Source organism: Drosophila eugracilis, unplaced genomic scaffold (assembly GCF_018153835.1).
Source record: "Drosophila eugracilis isolate 14026-0451.02 unplaced genomic scaffold, ASM1815383v1 contig_367, whole genome shotgun sequence".
Lineage (NCBI taxonomy): Eukaryota > Metazoa > Arthropoda > Insecta > Diptera > Drosophilidae > Drosophila > Drosophila eugracilis.
In genome coordinates this window covers 3,966,793-3,986,718 of record NW_024573224.1, presented here as the reverse complement: position 1 = coordinate 3,986,718, position 19,926 = coordinate 3,966,793, and the positions used below count along the sequence as shown (strand labels likewise).

The 19,926-nt window shown below is 35.0% G+C and overlaps 2 protein-coding genes across 8 annotated transcripts in view; one reads left to right on the top strand and one right to left on the bottom strand.

The window, feature by feature from the left end:
- Window positions 1–607: 607 nt before the first annotated feature.
- On the top strand, window positions 608–18,494 carry LOC108116606. Of its 3 annotated transcripts, XR_005993851.1 has the most exons (7): window positions 758–1,030; window positions 1,090–1,129; window positions 1,193–1,263; window positions 17,353–17,517; window positions 17,573–17,651; window positions 18,147–18,331; window positions 18,386–18,494. XR_005993851.1 is itself a non-coding variant. In XM_017228566.2 (6 exons), the coding sequence occupies exons 1-6, from the start codon at window positions 971–973 to the stop codon at window positions 18,028–18,030; spliced, it is 531 nt and encodes a 176-aa protein (XP_017084055.2). In that variant the 5' UTR covers window positions 608–970; the 3' UTR covers window positions 18,031–18,116. The 3 variants fall into 3 exon arrangements, 2 of the variants coding, with proteins under 2 accessions (XP_017084055.2, XP_017084058.2); XM_017228566.2 differs by lacking the exons at window positions 18,147–18,331; window positions 18,386–18,494 and adding an exon at window positions 17,915–18,116 and having other exon boundaries at window positions 608–1,030; XM_017228569.2 differs by lacking the exons at window positions 758–1,030; window positions 1,090–1,129; window positions 1,193–1,263; window positions 18,147–18,331; window positions 18,386–18,494 and adding exons at window positions 15,881–16,905; window positions 17,915–18,123.
- LOC108116604 (poly(U)-binding-splicing factor PUF60-B) overlaps window positions 8,327–19,926 on the bottom strand; it is a 93,454-nt gene continuing 81,854 nt past the window's right edge. For all 5 annotated transcript variants that reach the window (XM_041818795.1, XM_041818797.1, XM_041818798.1 and 2 more), the window contains 3 exons: window positions 15,241–15,775; window positions 10,399–11,102; window positions 8,327–10,337 (listed from right to left, as the gene is read on the bottom strand). In XM_041818795.1, coding sequence (XP_041674729.1) covers window positions 9,866–10,337; window positions 10,399–11,102; window positions 15,241–15,775 — 1,711 coding nt within the window. In that variant the 3' untranslated portion in view covers window positions 8,327–9,865. The remainder of the gene's footprint in view (window positions 10,338–10,398; window positions 11,103–15,240; window positions 15,776–19,926) is intronic.

The following is a 19,926-nucleotide window of genomic DNA, read 5'->3' as shown; positions in this document are numbered from 1 at the left end:
GTGCAGCCAAATGCCAAGACTATTAATCCCTATCATTCGTTGGCGAAATTTGAAAAAATTTATTTTCTAACCAAATTTTTTCCTATTTGATAAGGGGTTACATCACGTTTTTTTGCCAAAATGGGACAAAAATAAAAATTTCTAGCCCGAATCCAGTTTTAAAGAGAATGTTAATACGATTTCATCGATGTATGACATTCTATATTTGGAAACCTATTTATTGTGCTATTTTAAAAAAATATCTGTTTTTAGGCCAATTTTGGTATTTTACATAAGGGGTAACATCGTCAAAATTTGCAAAAAATGGTCAAAATTTCACATTTTAAACTATGAATACAGTTCCATTAGGTATAAGAAAACAAGCTCAACGAGATACAACATACCATATTTGGACCACTATTGGCTTATTTATGGGAACCATACTGTCATTTTGGGGGCAAAAAAGGGTAACCCAATTTCACCTTTTTGATCATTGAAAAGAATTCAAAGATTAAATAAAAAATTTAATAACTCCCATAAGCATTGAAAAACGTTGTTGTTAAGTAGATAAGTTTTTTTTTTATTTTGTAAATTTTTATTAAAAGTTTAAATTACGAAGTTTAGGGTTGAATGTGGCTAAAATGGTGCATTTTTCAAGGTTAAGACGACCTTTGTCGCTCGTCACCTGAGGAAAGAAAAAATGAAAATATTAGTTTACTTTCATCAATATCTTATTTTGGAAAATTGATAAAAAAAACTTAAATTATAAAAATATTACAGTTTTTCATAAAAGTTTAACCCTAAGGTTGAAAAACATAAAAATAGTAACCTTGAATCTTAACATATGAAAACGTTGTCAAAAGGATTTCAGTCTTTATCAAAATTTCATATGTTTAAGAACAAAAATTTTTGGTTTGGCAAATTTATACAAATTTAAAGTCAAAATTAGAAAAGAGGTTAACATTTTGAACTGTAACTGATTTTATAACAAATGGCCCTTCGTCTTGTGACTGCTCTCCGGACCCGTGCTTCTTTATTACATGTGCGAAAGGTAATCCATCAATAGAAGAGGTGTTACAATAAAATAACTTCTTCCGATCTGATCTTCAGATACAGACAGCACCGTTGAAGCGTACTTTATTGATGAGAAGTAAGTAAAGGATTTACGATTCCAATTTAGGCCTCTTCATCTCAATGCCCGCTTTTCCTGCAGAGAATCTGGTTCCTTTTCTTGATGATGACCCATGTGTATTCTCGGCGAAAGCTCTTAGGCATCATTGGGGGGTAAGTGTAGTATTACTTAGTAACCCTAACTCAAAACTTACCATATTATTTGTTTTCTCTATAATCGGAATTTAAAAAGAGGTGTATACATACTTTTCTATGCCTTTATAAGACTTTTTTGAGCAGTTCTAAATAGGTTTATGTATAGGTCTAAAGAAGATTCCAGTAGTGCCAAATGTTAAAAAGAAAATCAAATTACAAAATTTGTGTATTTGTTTAAAAAGTCGAACAAAAGTCCAATTTTACCAGACTAACTACGCGTAAGATTCATAAATACAAAATTAAAATGTATGTGTGGGGTGTGGAAAATGCACGGAAATAAGGTTGGTTAAAACTACAGAGCAAATTATTTTATGTGAAACATTTATTGTGGTATATATGTATATATATATATATATATATATATATATGTATATATATATATAATTAATTATATTAATACGCTGCAACATTTAAGATGAGTTTGGTTTGAGTTTCGTGTGGGTCAAACAGCAAATTTTTACGCAAATTCAAGTTTACACAATACCAACTGATGTCTGTCTTTTTGTGTGTGAATGAGTGTGTGCATGTATGTACTACGATCTAATCAAATCTATATGTTATCTATGAATACTTTTATATAATTATTAAGTTTCAATAATATATTATATATACTGCATAAGAAGCTAAGGGCAACCAACTTTGGAATTAGCATTTCGAAAACTTCTCGAAATCCGAAACATATTTCGATGGTTTTTCTTTTTATGTATATAATTTTGTATTGCACAAACACTTGCAACGTAAAACATTGAAATTTTTTGAGATTTGAATACTCTCTATATATGCTAAGGTTTGGTTTTTTTTCTTAAGTCGGCCAACACAACAACACAGTGTGCATCGGTGTATTATTAAATTGGTTCATCTTTCAACTCAGCGCTTAGGGTTCTAGTGTTAGCTTTTTGTGGATCATCATTTTATTAATATTTAAGATTTCGCTTTTACGTTACGCACATCTTTAAAATACAAATATATAATATATATATATGTATCTATTACTTGAGTTTGCCTCAACATTAACACATCGGTATCAAAGTTATATATGTATGTATATATATATATATATATTGCTTATACGTTGTCCTCGCTCTGACTAACTACCTATATAATGTCTTGACTGTTAATTGCTGAATCATATGATTTACCTTTCGCTTAGAGGATACACTCTCTAACAAACTTTGAGTTCACACAAAAAGGGTATTGTCGCATATGTATTTTCTTAAAAAGAGTTCTCTTAGGTTTTTGCTTGCCGACTTCATTGATTTCAGTTAAGATATCTTCATTTATCAAAGACCATGCATTGCCTTCTGTGTGTCTAAGTCTAAGATAAAGCAATATAATAATATTGATAGAAAACAAGAAGAATTGGATACCCCTTTTTATTTATATACAAATTACAATGATACAAATTAGAAATAAAAATGCTGAAATTACTGCACTAAAAGCGTTAATATCATACACTAGAAATAAAACAAAGAACAAAAGAAAAGTGGATATCCTTTTATAGAAGAATCATTACTATAATAGAAAATGCCGTCGGCTGTTAAATCAAAAAATAATAAACTATACTTCAGAATCTACTGATAATAAAGTGAATTTTTGTATAATCAATATCGATATTACTAGATTTCAATCATTTACCATTACTTTTACTATTACGTGGTACCAAGTTTGAAACGGAGAGTACGTTATACGAGTTCGAGTACATTTTACAAAGTCTAATATGACGGTGGTTTCTAATTCAACTATCAACTAATTAGTACCATACGAATGTACGAGTATATATATATTTATATATTAAATTACAGCTAATCTTAAGCTAAACATTAACAATACAATATGTTATACAGAAACTTTTCAGTTTTTCTTTTTTTTTTTTTGGTTTTTGGTTTGTGCATTATACAGGAAAAAATGATTTCGTGCAAACTACTTTCAAATTACAAATATACTTTTCCAGATGTTAGTTTTTACTCGTTTTCCATTTAATGCAAATCAAATACAAAGGTTCTATTTGTAAAATTTTCTTTCACATTTTCATTTATTCATTTCAATTCAAAAAGGGTTTTATGCCAAGAAATTTTTCAATAGGAAAATTACACAAAGGGTTCACAATATACTTTTTTTTTGTCAGCAATTTGTTTGATTTTTCTCGGTTTTGGATTCTTAGGGGTTTTTAGGCTAAAAGAGTAAATACCGTTTACATGTCCTTTGTATATATCGAAAGAATTTTATATTGTGTTTCAGTATATATATATATATATATATTAGTGTCTAAACATCGCTACAAGTATAGAGCGAGAAATAGAGCGACAGCAGTTACATGTTTACAGTTACAAGATACAGGGTGTTGTATATAATATATATATCCGTTTCTCGTTACAGGCTAATCAAATAATAACCATTTAAACAAATGTATATAAGGTTGGCTGTTACATAAGAACTGCATACTTTCTGATCTATATACGGATACGTTCCTCAGGCCAAGCCAAACTCAATTCAAAGGGTGTTTCATACTGGTTTTTGCTTATGGCCTAAAAGTTATATCGTTTATATATATATATTTTATATATGAAAACTTATGGCTAGCCTTCATATTGTTTACCAAATCGTTCAATATAATGCACTTGCTTATCGTTTATATAGTTTGTTTTTTATATCTTTGCTTGACCTTCAATCCATCTTTTGAAGAGAAACAAATTTACAACAGTTAGTGAGAAGAATTTTTGTTTAGTTAAGAGGTCGAAAAGATCTTTAGGTTTGGGATCTTAATAAGCGACAGAACCTGAAATCAAAGTTCAAAACAAGGTTCTATATAGCATTTCCTCTTCCTCAAAATGTTTTCATCTTCGTTTAAAATTCCTCGTTGCAAAAATTGTACTGATTGATTACGTGTAAAAAGTATATTAGCCAAAAGCTGAGCTCGTTCTGCCCCTTGAAACTGTTTGTTTGGAATTAATCAGGGGGTAGGAGGAGGAGGGGGTTCTAGACAAAACATAACTGAATTTGATTATCCCTAAAATTTTCATTCTCCCGTTGTCACTATTTGGTGTAAGAACTTTTTCATGTCAATTAGTTGCTGGAAGACGAGTCTAAGTTATGTTTCTTTTTCGTTTAGGAAAGTCTTAGCAAGGCTTTCTGCTAAAATTTCGTTAGCAATATTTTTTACTCACCTCAGATTTTGAGTTTGTTTTCTGTATTTTTTATTAGCCTTAATTTAAAAAAAAACCACGTTTGTATCAATTGAACTTGGTGTTGAATTCGTTCGTTTCAATAGCTTTCCATTTCAAAATACAGCTCAGTAGAATTGATATGTTACGAGCCAGTGAAAGTAATCATCCTTCCTTGCTATATAAGAAAACATGTTCCTCTTTTTAAATATATATTATTATATATGTATATATTTTTGATGCATTTTTTTTTGTAGTATATTTGAGTTTTTTCCTGCTTAACACTTAAATTAGGTTTGAATACGACTTGTCCTGTCTTTGATTTTAGCATTTTTTTGTTAAGCATTTTGAAATGAGCAAAAGTAGCCATTTACTGTTATTCTTAATCATATGTTATATGCATTTAAATATAATTTTAGCAATTGATAAATATATATATATAATAGCTTGCCCGTCAAAGTATCTCTTGGATACTCTAAACGCATTGCTTCGAAATTATTTAACACTTGGACTTAAGTTTAAGCTTACCAACTAATTCTCAATACTATAAATTAAAGGTTTCCTTAGAGCATTTCAAATGTGTTTTATATGTTTTTGTTGTTGTTTTTATATTTCCCCGATGTTTAGTCAAGGGAAATAATTGCTTTTAGATTTTATTGTGTACGTTCGATTTTTTGTTTTGAATTTTTCACTTAAACATTTATTGTTGGTTTTTCGTTTTGTTTTTCACTTTTCTTACTTACCACGCATTTTCCATTTTTGTTTTTAAAGAATTAGTTTGTGCCTTTGCACATCAATTGACTAGCTTGTGTTTGAGAGTGTGTTGGTGTCTGTGTGTTTGGTAGTGTTAGTGTCATTGTTTTTTCATAGCGCTTGATTGATAAAGAGAATATAACAACGCCAAACAATAAGCAAGAAGCCAAAAAATGCCAGGTCATGAAATAAAAATATTCTAATTAAACTATTTTTAATTTGGGTTTTAACTTTTATCTTTTTTAAGTTTAGGATCTAAACCTGATTTCTGAATTTTGCTATAAATTTGGTCCTCATTAGTCACTCAAATCAACAAAAATCATTCTCATAATGAAAACGTGTAGCTTGCGCTGATGTTTTCACATTATTTGTTGATCGGTTTAAAGAAGATTCTCTAGAGAATTCTCTTCAGCAAACCTCTTTTTACACAAATTCAGTTTTTCTTAATTGGGTAAAAGTCGAAAACTTTTGGTTTTTGACACCATCAAAGTGATATGCGTTGTTTTGTAGCCTTCACAACAACAGTTGATGAAATGTTTACTTGCTTTTCTGTTTCTCCTGGGTATACCAAAAACTCTACTCTTAGTATGCAATTTGACACATTTTGAGAGACGCCTCAATATATAATTGATATATACATATAATATATAATTTTTTGGATTTTTGTTTTGGTTTTACTAATTGAATATATCACGGTCTTGCTAAATATCATCGTATGTATATATATGTATCTGTATCTATCTGTATATCTGCATGTAAATATCTATAAAGTTTTCGCCACTCGAAAGAACATGTTTCAGAGGCTATATTCCTATAACCCAACCAAATATTCCAATTTCTAGAACTTGTCGTTTGAATACGAATTCGATTTCCGATCCAAATCCAAATCTAAAAGGTTCCCTAGGTTTGGTTTCCTTGACGACATTACATAGTATAAGTTTTTGTTTGTTTTTTTTAAGTACTTTGCTCAGTTTGTTAGGTAATTTGGTTTACGAATACTGACACTTGAATGTTGAAACACAGTTGATCTTATTGTCATATGATGTATGTGTGTATGATGTAGGTATATGTATATATGTATTTAGTTAATGCTAATATGTCTTGCTAATGGGGGGTTAACTTCAGGAGATCTCTCGGCGTCAAGGGGTTACAACTGTGACAGATGATATGAGGTTGTCTCTGCATTATCTTGGAGATTGCCGTTGTATATAATATAAAGGATGTTACTCAATTGACTACTGTACATGTTTCATCATGCGTTTTTGTTCCATAAATGTGTGTGTGTGTATATCTATTTATATAGGAATAAATAACTATGTTTATCTAAATATGTTGTATGTTGGTTGTTAACCTACAAGTAAAACGAAATGATAAACTCCAATTCGCAGTGTATAATGTTGGTAATATATATTACAGCAAGTTCTTTATGTATTTTTTTTTGGCCCAACTAAAATCATGATTCAAAATCCACCATGTAATTTTGTAGAGAATATAAAAAAAAAACTCTTGATGACTCTAAACCACACGAAAACAAGTCAAAAATACAGATTCTATTTGTTAATTGATTGGGGGCTGACTGATAGGTAGTGCAATTTTCCGATCATTTGATTTCCTTTCGTATCTTTAGAAGCCTCCCCAATTCCAAACCCATCAATCAGCCCTAGCATTTTGAGCAATTCTATTAATATCAGTAATCAAAAAATAGATATATGTATATGTATATATTTATAGAGAGAGCGCTATATAAGTATGTTCGATCCGGTTACTATATATCAAAATTAGCAAGCTACTACTTTTGGGTACATATCTTTGGTACGAGTATGAAGAACAAAACATTTCATTGGATATTGTTTGTTATATCGAATTCAGACTGTTGCAACTGTTACAAGTACAAATAACTAAGTACTTTTTTTTTGATTAATCGTTCTGAATAAATGTTTAAGCATACGGATAAATAACCAACAAATTATAAACTATTTCTCGAAGTATTAAAATAAACATAGGCAACTATGAGAGCTTTTTTTGACTTCTTGCTTTTAAGGCTTAGTATAAATAAAATGTAAAATGCATTAAGTAAATATAAATATTTTTATTTGGTTTTGTTTTTGTTTTATAAAATATATACGTATGTCAATAGAACAAAGTGGGTGTGTTGGTGTAATAAAAAGGAATTTGTTGTATTAATCTTCATGGATTAGTGGCAGGGTAAAATCAATCTTATGCTAAAAGCAATTGTTCTGAGATCGAGATCTGACAGAGGAGTTTGGAAAAAAAATTATAAATATTAATATTCATAAGTAAATGGCACCATAATAGCATGTGGAATGTGTGTGTGTTAAGAGTCTTAAGCGTAAACAATAAATAAATAATTGTAAATAAATTAGTTTCAGCATAATGCGGAGATGGTGTGGGAATCGAAAGCCTCGAACTTAGCCCAGCAAAATGTAAAATGATTTTCGGTTAATATGCAAAATCTTTGGTATACGAAAACAATATTATATCATACTCACCCCTCGAGGCGAAAGTCTACAGGAATTAAAAACAATTATCCACTTTTTATTTTTGGTTTACTGGCAAATGCATCGAAATGTAATAAGTTTTACACATGGGTGAGGATCAGAAATATATATATATGAATATATATATGGAAAAGAGAGACAGAGAGAGAGAGAGAGACAGCACAGCACAACAACAGATACAAGAGTGTATAGTTTATACGTAGGTAAATCAAATCAAATCAAATAATACAAATATTTACAATCAAATATTAATCAAATCAAATCATAAGAAAACACAAATGTTTGCTCAACTCGTGGCAAAGTTTTGTTTGTTGTTTTTTTGTTCGTTGGTTTTTTATTATATTAAACACAAAGATTACTTCAAATGTTTCATTGTTTTCCATATAATGTGTGTGTGTGTAGGTGTTTGTGTGTGTAATGTATATATAAACTAGATATTTACATACGCAAATTATTACTTTCCAAATGATAACTAGAAATTAAAATTAATCTTCAAACATGCAAGCGATTCAAATGAGACAAATACATAACTTAACCAGCAGAGCTTCTGCTCTCCGGTTAACTTTTTTATTTCAATTTCTTAGTTTCTTTTTAATGGGTGAAGTATTTGTCGAATGCAAAATCAAATGCAAATGCTACAGATAACGGTAATTACAAAATATAATATTAAGAACTAAGATTGTGCCATTTTAAAACAATAAGCTACAATAAAGTAATGTTACCTGGTTTATGAGTTGGTTTCTGGATGGTTATGCTAAATGATATACGAGTTGTGGGAAAAAGGAGGATGGAAAATCTAAGGGATTAGTAGTGTGTGTGTGTGCCCTAGTTCTCATTTGATTTTCATATGAACTTAAGAACTATAAACAAAGCTGCTACTCTAGAGAGAACTTTCTATAAATCGAAATCATAATAATAATAATAATATGCAAATGCCAAAAAATATTCAACAAATGTTATTCAGAGTTACTTGCTACAAAATGGTTGAGATTGTTCAGTGGAGACTAAACTAAGTCTAAAACTAATTCAAATAAGAGTCGTCGCACACATATAAAACACAACAGAAATTTTGTTTTGTTCGTTGTGGTAATTTTGTAATATTTATATTATTAAGTACAAATAACAGAGTTAGGGGGAGATAGTATAAAGTAGGAGAGTATGAGTTTGGTAGGTGGTGTTAAGTTGGTGAGTGATTGCTTTTTAACTCTGTTGTTGTAATCTATGCTGGGTGAATTAAATTCGAACTCAACTAAACCTCTAACATAATAGTTTTTGATCGCTTCCTAGTCGGTTAGCTGGGTTTAAACATTAATTAATCAAATAACTCTTTGTCTTGAGCAAAATGTTTTCTTTCTTGCAGTTTTCTTTTCTTTCAATTAATTAATACTGCCCTTGCAGGAGTTTCTCATTAAAATTTCAATTGAGTTTCGGGCTCCGAAAAATAAACAATTCTTCGATTTTCATTTAGTGAGCGCCATTTGTGGTTAAAACGAGCGTTAAGTTAACTTATAAGATTCATTTCTTGCTCTTGCTCTCTTGCTTTTTATAAATATGTTTTTATATTTACTTTTAGTTTTTTTTTTTTTTTTATTTATGTTTATTTTAATTTAGGTTTAGGTTTAATGGTTTTGTTTTTATGCACTAAAAATTATATATTAACGGCTACATTTAAACGCAATCACAATCGGTGGTTTTTTAATGTGTTTTCCTTTCTTTTTTTTTTGCTTTTCTAACGCTCCGTAATTTTTGCTTTTTGGTTTTGAATTTTGTTTTTCCTTGATTTTGCTTTGCTTTCTTTTCTTTTTGTTTGTTGCTTATATTGCTTATGATTTATATATATATATATGTGTATATTAGTTAGTATTTATTGAACTCGCCCTCTCGAGGGCGCCTTAAATATAATACTTAATTTGCCTTCCGTGTATCGGACTACTAACTAAGCCAAACTCAAAGGAAAACCAACTTCGTATGAGTGTTTGTGTTTGTTGTGTGTGGTTCTATGAATATTTATGGATGGGCGAGGGCCATGTGGATTTTGTATGGGGAACTACAACTAGGGGTGGTGGTAGTGGTGGTGTATGGTGTGTGATGAGTGTTTCATTCAAATTACCAAACAAAACCCGCGTCTTAGACGTACATGCCCATGCCATACATGGTGCTCCAATCGACGCCCTGGAAGCTTGACATATCCACATTGGCCAGAGCATAGTTGGAGTAGGCAGCAGCTGGATTCGCAGCGGCGGCGGCAGCAGCAGCAGCCGCATTCAGGGGATTACCGGCCATTAGTCCAGCTTGCTGGGCAGCAGCTGCCAGGCTGTGGGCTCCAGCGGCACCTGCACCATTCGCGGCATTGGCCGCCAAAGCCGCAGCCGCTGCCGCCGAATGCGCCTGCGAAGCGGGATTCGAGACGGCGCTGTGGTGGCTCTGTTGCTGCTGTTGGGCGGCGGCCACATGGGCGTTGTGGGTCTGTTGCTGGTGGTGATGTTGCTGCTGTTGCTGTTGATGATGGGCAGCGGCGGCCACGCTCTGCGCCTGATGGGCCTGCATCAAGGCGGCGTTGGCAGTGGCGGCGCTGGCGGGGATCGAGTAGGGTGCATACCTATAGGGGATAATCAACTATTAGTTAGATCCTCAAGAGATAACCTAGCTTTATCACTTACCTGACGCTGTGCAAGGCAGTTTGCGGATATGTGGTCAACAGCTTGCCGAAGCCCGCCTGATTGGCCATCGAGGCAGCCGCGGCGGCATTTTGTACTTGAAACGGATTCTGTGATATGAGGGCGGCCTGCTGAGCTGCGGCGGCTGCTGCCGGCGATTGCAGCAGCTGTGTGGGATTCTGAAGCATAGCCAAGGGGTTCATAGCGGCTACGCCGGCACCACGAGCTCCAAGTAGCTGACCAGGAGCGGTGGGCAATTGAACACCCAATGTACCCAGCATAATACGCTTCTGGAGAAGCTGAGCAGCCGGGGTCACAGCTTCCTTTGGCTGTGCCTTCTTGCATTCAACTTTCTTGTTCTTGATAGTGTGGAAGTGAATCTCACAGACACGATCGACCACATCCTCGTTCTCAAAGGTCACAAATCCAAAGCCACGATGACGCTTCGTCTGCTGGTCCATCAGCATGACCGTCTCCTCGACGGGTCCAAACTGGCTGAAGTAGGCTTTAACCTCCTCGGCGGAGGTGTCTTGCGAGACGCCGCCGACGAAGATCTTCTTGGTCTTGTTGGCCTGGCGAGGTCTGTTCTTTGGAGTGGCATGCTTGGGATCGATCTTCTTGCCATCGAGTGTGTGAATTGGCACCTTGAGGACCTTCTCCACGGTGCAGGGTTCTTGGAATGTGATGAAACCAAAGCCGCGACTACGCTATAGGTGTTCACGCGATTTTTGTGTTTGTGTGGGTGGCAAAAGAGAAACAAATAAATACAGATACATTAGTTTTGGTCAAAACATTTAGTTAATTCAAGTACAGAGCTTCGGTTAGAGGCGACTAAAGTCTAAGTTGCAAATTTTGTAGTTATATAACTAGGATTAATAATCGTAAAATGTCCTACGGAACGTTAGCAAAAGTCCAACAAAGTAAGAATCAATCAAGTCGATCGGAACTCGATCTTCCACAAGTATATAAAAATTATATATATAAATATATAGATATATGTAAACACAGATACGGATACAGTTTATATGCATGTATGTAGATGGCTTTATTGACTGATTTTGGGCGTGGCCTTCTTACGCTTTTTGCTCATCAAATTTGCATTGTTTTTCAAATTGTAATTTCTTAATTTTTTTTTTTGTGGAATAAACACAAATCCAAAGAACACAAAATATGTTTCAACTAAAAACTAAAATTCGTCTAAGGATACTTTTGCTTTGTTAACAGAATACCAATATTTATACGCAAGTAGATCGATCGTTATATGGTCATTTGCTAAACTGGAACATACATATATCATATAGAAACATTACGAAATATATGCAATCAACGTGTTCACCATATACTGATGCGGCACCCCTCTAGATCCCAGTTTTATATAAATATATATATTATGTGTAGGTACAGGAGGCATAGATATTATATACACGAAAACTGGAGGATACCAAAAACATTCGTGTTCACTCGGATGTGAATGCGAAATCAACTCAAGGATACAAATGTATGTGGCAATTACATAATGGTGTATGTGATAGTAAGGCTTTGATATATAGAAAAGTACAAGAAAAGTGCGTTTTAGAAGTATAAAACAAGTTTATAAAATAATATCAAAAATCTACCAGTTTGTCTTATTAAAAAGTTAACCAGTTTTTACGCATTAATATTGCAAAATTGTTAAATAGTTCTAAAACGCACAGTTTTCAAGATAGGTTTGTTAGAAAAAAAAAAGGTGGGAATGCTCTAGATATGTGTTCTAAAAATGATCGAAGCTCTTTTCTTCGCAACTTCTTTTCCTTTTAAGTAAAGTTAAAGCCCATTTTGCCATACAATTCGTTTTCTTTGGTTAGTTTTCTTAACAATTACTTAATAGTTTTTTTTTTTACAAATAATGCATCTTGAATGTATGATTGTTGTTGCTTAGTCTAATTAATAATTCTTTTACCAGTTAAATATTTTACAGTAAATGGGGAATACAATTTGTTCTTAAGCCTAGGGCTAAGTAGAGTCAAATGTCTTAAATACAATTTATTGTACATATTTCGAGAGATAAATAGAGAGAAACTATATGTGACTACCTACCTAAAGAGAAAACTATATAAGTTCTAGTGTATTTAACCCTTGGATGTATAGAAAATCCTTTTAAGACGAGCTTTATTTATGGGCGAGGGTATTATTGGTGGGGTAACACAAATATCTACTTCCATATACAGGACGACCTAGGAGTTTTGAACTTTGAAATTATGCCGAATTCTGTGGATATTCTATTATTTACTAAGCATAATGGATATTTTCCAATCAAAGTGGTTACAAACATGATCCCAAAAAAACAAAAAAATCAATTTCTTAATAAATATTTAAACTACAAAACTTAAAAGATATGGGCTGGTTAATTGAAATGAATCGATATATGCCAAAGAAAATTAAAAAGCATTAACTAAACACTTACAAATAAACAGAGAATGTACGTTATAAGGTCTCTAACATTTACGGGGTCTTGCAATATGGTAATAAATATTGTATGTATTGGGTAAATTATGCTAAACTAAGGTTCTTATTTATGTTACACAATCAATTCAACAGTTGCCAGGACGACTTTTCGGTTCCATCTTTACGCTAAAGTGGGAACATTGGATGGTATTATTAAGGGGTTAAAGCACGCCTCTTTAAACTATAGTTTAAGTTCTAGTTATAATAACTGTGTAAGATATGAAAGATAAAACTCGTTAGTTTGATTGGCTTTCGAGGCTTGCTTAAGATCAATGCGTGGTTTTTGATTTTTGATTTGTTTTTTGTTTGGTTTTTTGGGTGAGAAACGCTAAAGTAAATCAAGTACACAATACGGAGTACGAGTACGAGTACGATTAGGAGGAGTACAAGAACGAGTACATTCAATTAGAGATACGATTACAATTATGCAGTAGTTATTATTATTGCTCAGAGTTATACGATATACGAGAGTTACGATGCGCCAGTATTGAGTAATTCAAGTACGCTAAAAGATTTCTTTTTTTTTATACAATAGTTATAGTAAAAGTACTTGGCGATTGCTTTTTGTGGATTTTTTTTGTTTTTTTTTTTATAAAATGTACCTAGGCCATCGTCGTTGTTGCGTCGTCATCCTGTGGTTGGCTTCATCGTGACTATGGTTACCTGGGCCAGGTATTCATTTGCTGGTTCCTTCATTGGCTTCCGGCCTTTGTCCTTGACTCGAGTCTCGTCACTTTAGGTTGTGGTTTTATGTTTATTAAAATTATGTTATGTTTAGTAGATCGTACATTTAGTTTACTACATATGACTAGCTATATAATTGACTGATCTTAGGTGTGCTTATGGACTACAGTACACTACCCCAGATCATCGCAAGGATCGTCTGTCTGCTTTATAAGAGATCTGCGACCCGAAGACAGTTGGTAAACCAGTTTTCTTCTTGCTTCTGTTGTTTTTCTTCATTCTTTTGTTTGTTTCTTGTTTTTTCTTTTCTTATTTCTTTTCTTATATACTCTTTTTTTGGTCTTTTCAAAAAGGGGGGAAGGAACAAAAGGTGTTTTTATGTGAGAGTGTGTATGTGTGTGTGTATCTTGAGGGGTCAGGACACAACCCCGTTATAGTCGATCGCGGCAAATATAACTGCCCTATCATGCAGTCTCATTCCGTAATTGCGCAATTGGCTTGGAAACAACCCCAGGTGTGTACGTATTCTCGTCGTCGTTTAGAATTTTGTCCTGTGCCGCCGAATCCAACTAAATCGAACCCTAGCTGCGGAGGTCGCTCGGAACAGCTGCGCCGGAGGAACAGGACTCGGCACAATGCGCCAGCTGCCGTTTTTATAGCCCGAAAGGCAGAGCGCGCGCGCGCTCTTTTTTCGTTGGGGAGCCAAACATTGTATATAATCGAATGGAAATATATGTATTTCGGTGTTTATATACCAACTAAATGCAAGTAGGATGTGTGGATAATGTCCGCTTATCAAGCGGACAAATTGCTCAAAGCATTAAGCATTTCCAAAAAGTCAATTTCCGCCGCAATAACTTGTCTTGCTCATGGGGAAACCTCCTATCGCAAGATATGGTTAGTGCTCGAAATAATTTGTCAGCAGGCCTTTGATGTTTCTTAGAAACAAGGTGATCTAAAAGGTTATTTGGAAAAGCATTTGTCTAGCAATAAATCAAATACTGGTAGAAACGAACTCCAGGTGAAACCAGAATTTCTTAGCAAGAGGAAATAACGTACGGCAGTGCCGAATAAATCACCTAAGGATTGAAGCAATATACTCGTAATAGTCTCCTTCTTTTCAGATCTCAGATTTAATCATTTTTGCTTCTGTTAAACTATTTCTATAAGTGTAGAGGATTAAATTTCTCAGGAAATGCTGCCGAAGCGGGTTCATAAGGAAATTGATACACCCTGCACACAAATTATGACAAGGAAATTGGTTCTTAAGTTCATGTCTCAATAAACAGTTCCGAGTGGATCAACCCCAAACAAGCTGATCTACATATAAAACCTGATTAAATTAAATTTTGGGTTCTCACCTCTCCTCCTCTTTCTCCTTCTCTTTCTCCACCTCCACGTCTACTCCCTTTTCTTACTCTGATTCTTTTGTTTTTGGCACGTAACGCCGAAAGAACTGTAATTCTAAACCTCAGCTGGAAGGCTGGAAGACTGGATGAAGAAGAAGAGGATGCAAAGAGGGCGACAAAACCTGCAGTTTTGCAGCTGTGCAAAAGGTAAATCACAAAATGGTAGCTGTAAACCCGAGAGGCAGGGGGATTATGGAGGTACATCATATACATACGACATGATAGACATAATATAATAGAAATGAAAATAGAGGATATTTCGGCTTACCTGGGTGACGGGATCCTTCATGATGAGGACGTCGGTGACGGTGCCGAACATGTTAAAGTATTCCTTGAGTTTGTCGGACGACGTCTGCCAGCTGAGTCCGCCGACAAAGAGTTTTCCGGGTGCTGGATCGGAACCACTGCCTCCGCTCAAACTCGGTGTGGAACGGCCAGAGGAACCGCTCTTGTTACTGCCACCCATAGCCGGTTGGCCATTGTTTTGTCCCGCTCCGGCGGATGCATTTACATTCTCCTTCAGTAGAGCCAGTGCCGCCTGTTGGGCCTGCTCCTGCTTGGGCTGATCTTGTCCAGCGGATACAACCACCGAGTTTTGAGTCTGTTGTTGCACCACGGCCTGCTGTGATTGCTGTGCGGCACTTTTCAAGACCGCTGCTGTGGTCAAACCACCGCCAATTGCGGCCACACCATTGTTAGCTATCGAAGCCACCAAAGCCTGGTGCAAGTCCCGGTTGTGGTGCGGATCTATTAAGCCCGCTGCTGCGGCGGCGGCTGCTGCTGCCGCGTTCTCCATGGGATTGCTGCGTGCGTAAAAGAAACTATCAGCGGTTAGCAGGTGATCCTCCCCAGAAGTGGGTGGCTGTGGTTGCTGGTGGTGCAGCATGGTGGCGCCCTCCTGAAGCGCGTGCATTTCCTGTTTTATCTGAATTTTGAAGTCTTTGCTCAACAATGGGTTGATCAAAAGGTTTTGCGTTTACTTTTGATATTCGTAAATCTCTGTTTTTCCTGTTTTCCTTTGGTTTTATCTTTTTTTTTTTTTGGTCTTTGGTTTTTTGCTACTTGTATGGTTTCCAAAAAAAAAAGTTTAGAAGTTCTTCTTCCTAGTATTTTTGAAGACTGCTACTTTTTTCGCCACTTGCTTTGACTACGCTTCCCTTTTTTCGGCTCTGCGTTGTTGTTGCCAATGGCAATGAATTGTGTTTTTTTTTGTTGCTCAACAAGCTCGCGAATTAATGCAAAGGCCAAAGTCATAAATAAATGCTTAAAACGATTGTGGAAATGTTCTACCAGCACGACACTAAATTTATCCTGTTTTTTTCTATCTATTTCGTTCTCGGTTTAATATATTTTAGCGGCTGCGACTGCGCAGTTTGGAATAAAGAACTCGAATGTTGTCATTTTTGCTGCTTCATCGCTGCCTAGCCTGAATTTCTGCCGGCGTCAGGATGTCGGAAGCAGCGTGGGGAAGAAAACGAATAAAACAGCTGTCAGTTAAAAACTGTAGTTTTCTTGCTGCGCTGTTAAGTTTTGACGTTTAAAAACATGCGCCACCTATGGCAACTCTGCTATCTGCACAAAACGCCATCTATAACAGTGAAACAAAATTTATCAGCCTAACGCAATATTATTATTGACAGGATTTTAAATACAGCAAGGGGCATGAAACAGAAAAATAAGTGTAGTCGTTCGGATTTTGCTATGTAATGGGTCTATGGCTATGTAATCTGTCTGTAACTCTGTAACATATCAAAACGCCATCTATTACTGTTAAATTTAATTATCAGTTTTTTTGCTTTTTCTTTCTTTTCCACTGTTAAGCAGCGGGTGTAAGGGAATTCGGAAAAGAGGACAGCTGTTTTTGGAGGGTTGCCAAGTGTGGCCAATTAGCTAATTAAGTGGCAATATGTTACTGATAGCATGAGCGTCGATGGTAAGGAATTAATACTAAACTAGAAACTAGAAAATATTTTGATAATTAAAAAACAGCGTATTAAGCTTCGCCATATTTTTCCAAATAAAATTTCTTATATATCTGTATATATCTATAAGGAACCCCTTCAAACTTTAAAGACCTACGTCCATAAATGAGAGTGCAAGGGAGATGACAATTAATAAGAGAGTGCAAAGCGATGTAAATAGAATTTTCTTACTCTTGAAAATTGAATGATTTACGATTGGGAACTGAATCTATTTTGAAATTTATAAGGCTACCAGTTGGAGAACTTGATATTTTATTCATCCCAATCAATTAACACCTCATTTTCATCAGACTACGAAGCCTATCCAAGCCTTTACTTTGAAAACATGAAACCTAAATTTAAAAAAATAAATAGCTAAATTTCAATGATTATCTATTATTTGATTTCAAATTTCACAGGCAATTCCTATATTGGTCATTTCAACGATCGCCCTAGCCGCTAAAATAATGGTCTGGATAATAGTCGGTTTAACCAGACATGACGTTTCCTTCACTAAAAATTCGGCCTTCTGTGATCAATTGGAGACCCGGCATAAATTTTTCTACCCAGCGAAATACCTCAAAGTGAGTCAATATTTAATCCATACTTAAACCGTTTTTAAACCTCCAATCCTTACAGTTTTACAAAATCAATCAAAAGTGCGAGGTGCCTGATGAATTGCTGAAAGCTAAGCTAGGGGACGCAGCTGGGCCACCAAGTAAATAAATTACACAAATTAAACATTTAAAGGACAATTCAAAGAAATTGTTTTCGAAAACGTCATTTAAAGATACGATAAGCAAAAGATTTCATCGCTTCCCAGAAATTGTCCTTTAACATTCCTCAACACATATTAACGTACTTTGCAAAGTATCATACGATCCTTTTTTGTCACCTTGCCAATCTTGTAGTCTGGGAGGCGTTGAAAATTTTCATAATTATCATGGATAAGCCCAACTAAATGAGAATTTTCTGTGCCAGTTCCAGTTCCAGAGGACGGTGACAAGAAAGGTGATGGTGATGGTTCAAATGTTAAAGGACTTATAGGACATGCTGTCCTTTCAGGAGTAGCTTTAGGATTGGCAGCAACGCTATGACATGTCATAAGACGAAGCATCTTATATACGAAATTATCGGTTTAACCACTCTGATACTTTTAGTTTATTTTAAATTCTCATTTACGACTTTTTTGATTTTGATATGTTTTCAACAGTTGAACAGGATGGCAAAAAAAAGAAGTAAAATTCGCCTGGACGAGAACTGGTCAGATAAGCATTGAAACTATGTACTTCATAGACCTGACCATACGGCTACCGTCTTGTCGTTTGGCCTTAAGGTTCCGCATCCGATAGAAAAGATTATCCATTGTATGCTGATAGGGCGGAGTTTATATACATGGTATGATTACAATATATGCAAATGAATTCAATTGATTAAATATTCATCCCTTAGAATTACTTTCATAATTTGAATGATCCCTTAGATTGAAAATTTTGTGGTTTTATGGCGGAAAATGTTGAATTAAATAATCTTTATATGAAATAAAATTTATCAAACTGTATTCAAAATCCTTACTCTGATTTAAAAAAAAAAAATTGAGTTTATTTGGAAAGCTGCGTCTAACCTCTGCCAGATGGCGCGTTGGCAAGTTTAAGGTCTGGCAACATCAAGCAAATGCAACAGTGGCGCCATCAGACGGCTAATAGCTGAACATTCGGTTTGTAAAGTAAAAATGTCCTTGATGTAAGATGTTAAAATGTAGTGTAAAATGTATTATGGTGGGCGTGTTTTGCCCTAAAATATCATTGATCTATATTAGTGAGATGATTTGGTATACTTTTTTTTGTAGATATAGCTCAAGGACCTCCTATACTCATTCAAATTTAAATTAAATGTTTATCTAAGAGTCAAACAAACTATATAGTTCTAAGGAAAAAACATAAGTTAATATGTGTTCGAAACTTATGGACACTAAAAAAGCCCTTCAGGCCAAGCAACGACATAAAGATGGAAGCTCAACGACAACCGGTTGTAACTAAGTAAAACAAAATAAATAACTCGCTTAAATATGAATATGTTTTGATAATGCCCTTAGCAAATTGCTGTACCTTTTGTGTGGACATCCCCTGCATGTCCTGCCGTCCCTCCTCCTTTCTTCCGTCCTTCCAATATTTCCAAAATATAAGCTCATTTTCCATTGCGCCTGCGCCTTTTGCACTCAAAACCCAAAAAGGAGGAGAGTTTTGGTCGAAAAGAAAAATCCCTAAATAAGAAAAAAAATCGTCGCTGCTTGGGACAATTTTCGGCCTTAAATTGGGACCACATTTTTTTGTTTGTGTGCCAAATGGAACGCATGTGTGTAGATGTGTGTGTGTGTGTGGGCAAAAACAAATCGTGACTGCGTTATGTGCGTTATTGATTTTTGGCCCAGGAAACGGGAAATAATGCCAAAGGATATGAAATTTATTAAAATAGATTGCAAAATAATTCAATGAAGATGTTGAAAAGTAAGCTTTGATGGCATGAGTCGTGGGCTGGTGGTATTTTCATTTTGTTTCCTGGGGTGGGGTTTTCTACCCTGCACGTGTGTGTTTGTGTGTGGTTTTTCCTTCATCGGTTGTTGAACTTTCCGAAAGCGACGTCGTCTGCAGGATATTTTTTGCCGTGTGAAAGACGTCTGTCAATTTTATGGCTACTGACCCAGAAAAATGGAATGCTAAAGAAGCCCTTTTGTGGGGTCAGAGGAGGGGTCCAAGGGGTAGGGGACCATAGCAAGGATTTGCTGAAAGTTGTGTGGGAAAAACCCGAAAATTATGTTGATGATGGTGATGACATCAGCAGTCGTCGACGCTGCCAGTGCCGCCGCCGCGATATGTAATTCGATTAGGCGCACTTAACTTGGCGTCCCCTTTTCCCCCTCTTCATATAGAAACCCCTACTGCTCCCATAATACTACCACGCATTTTAATTGCGTCAAATAAACAGCGGGGAAG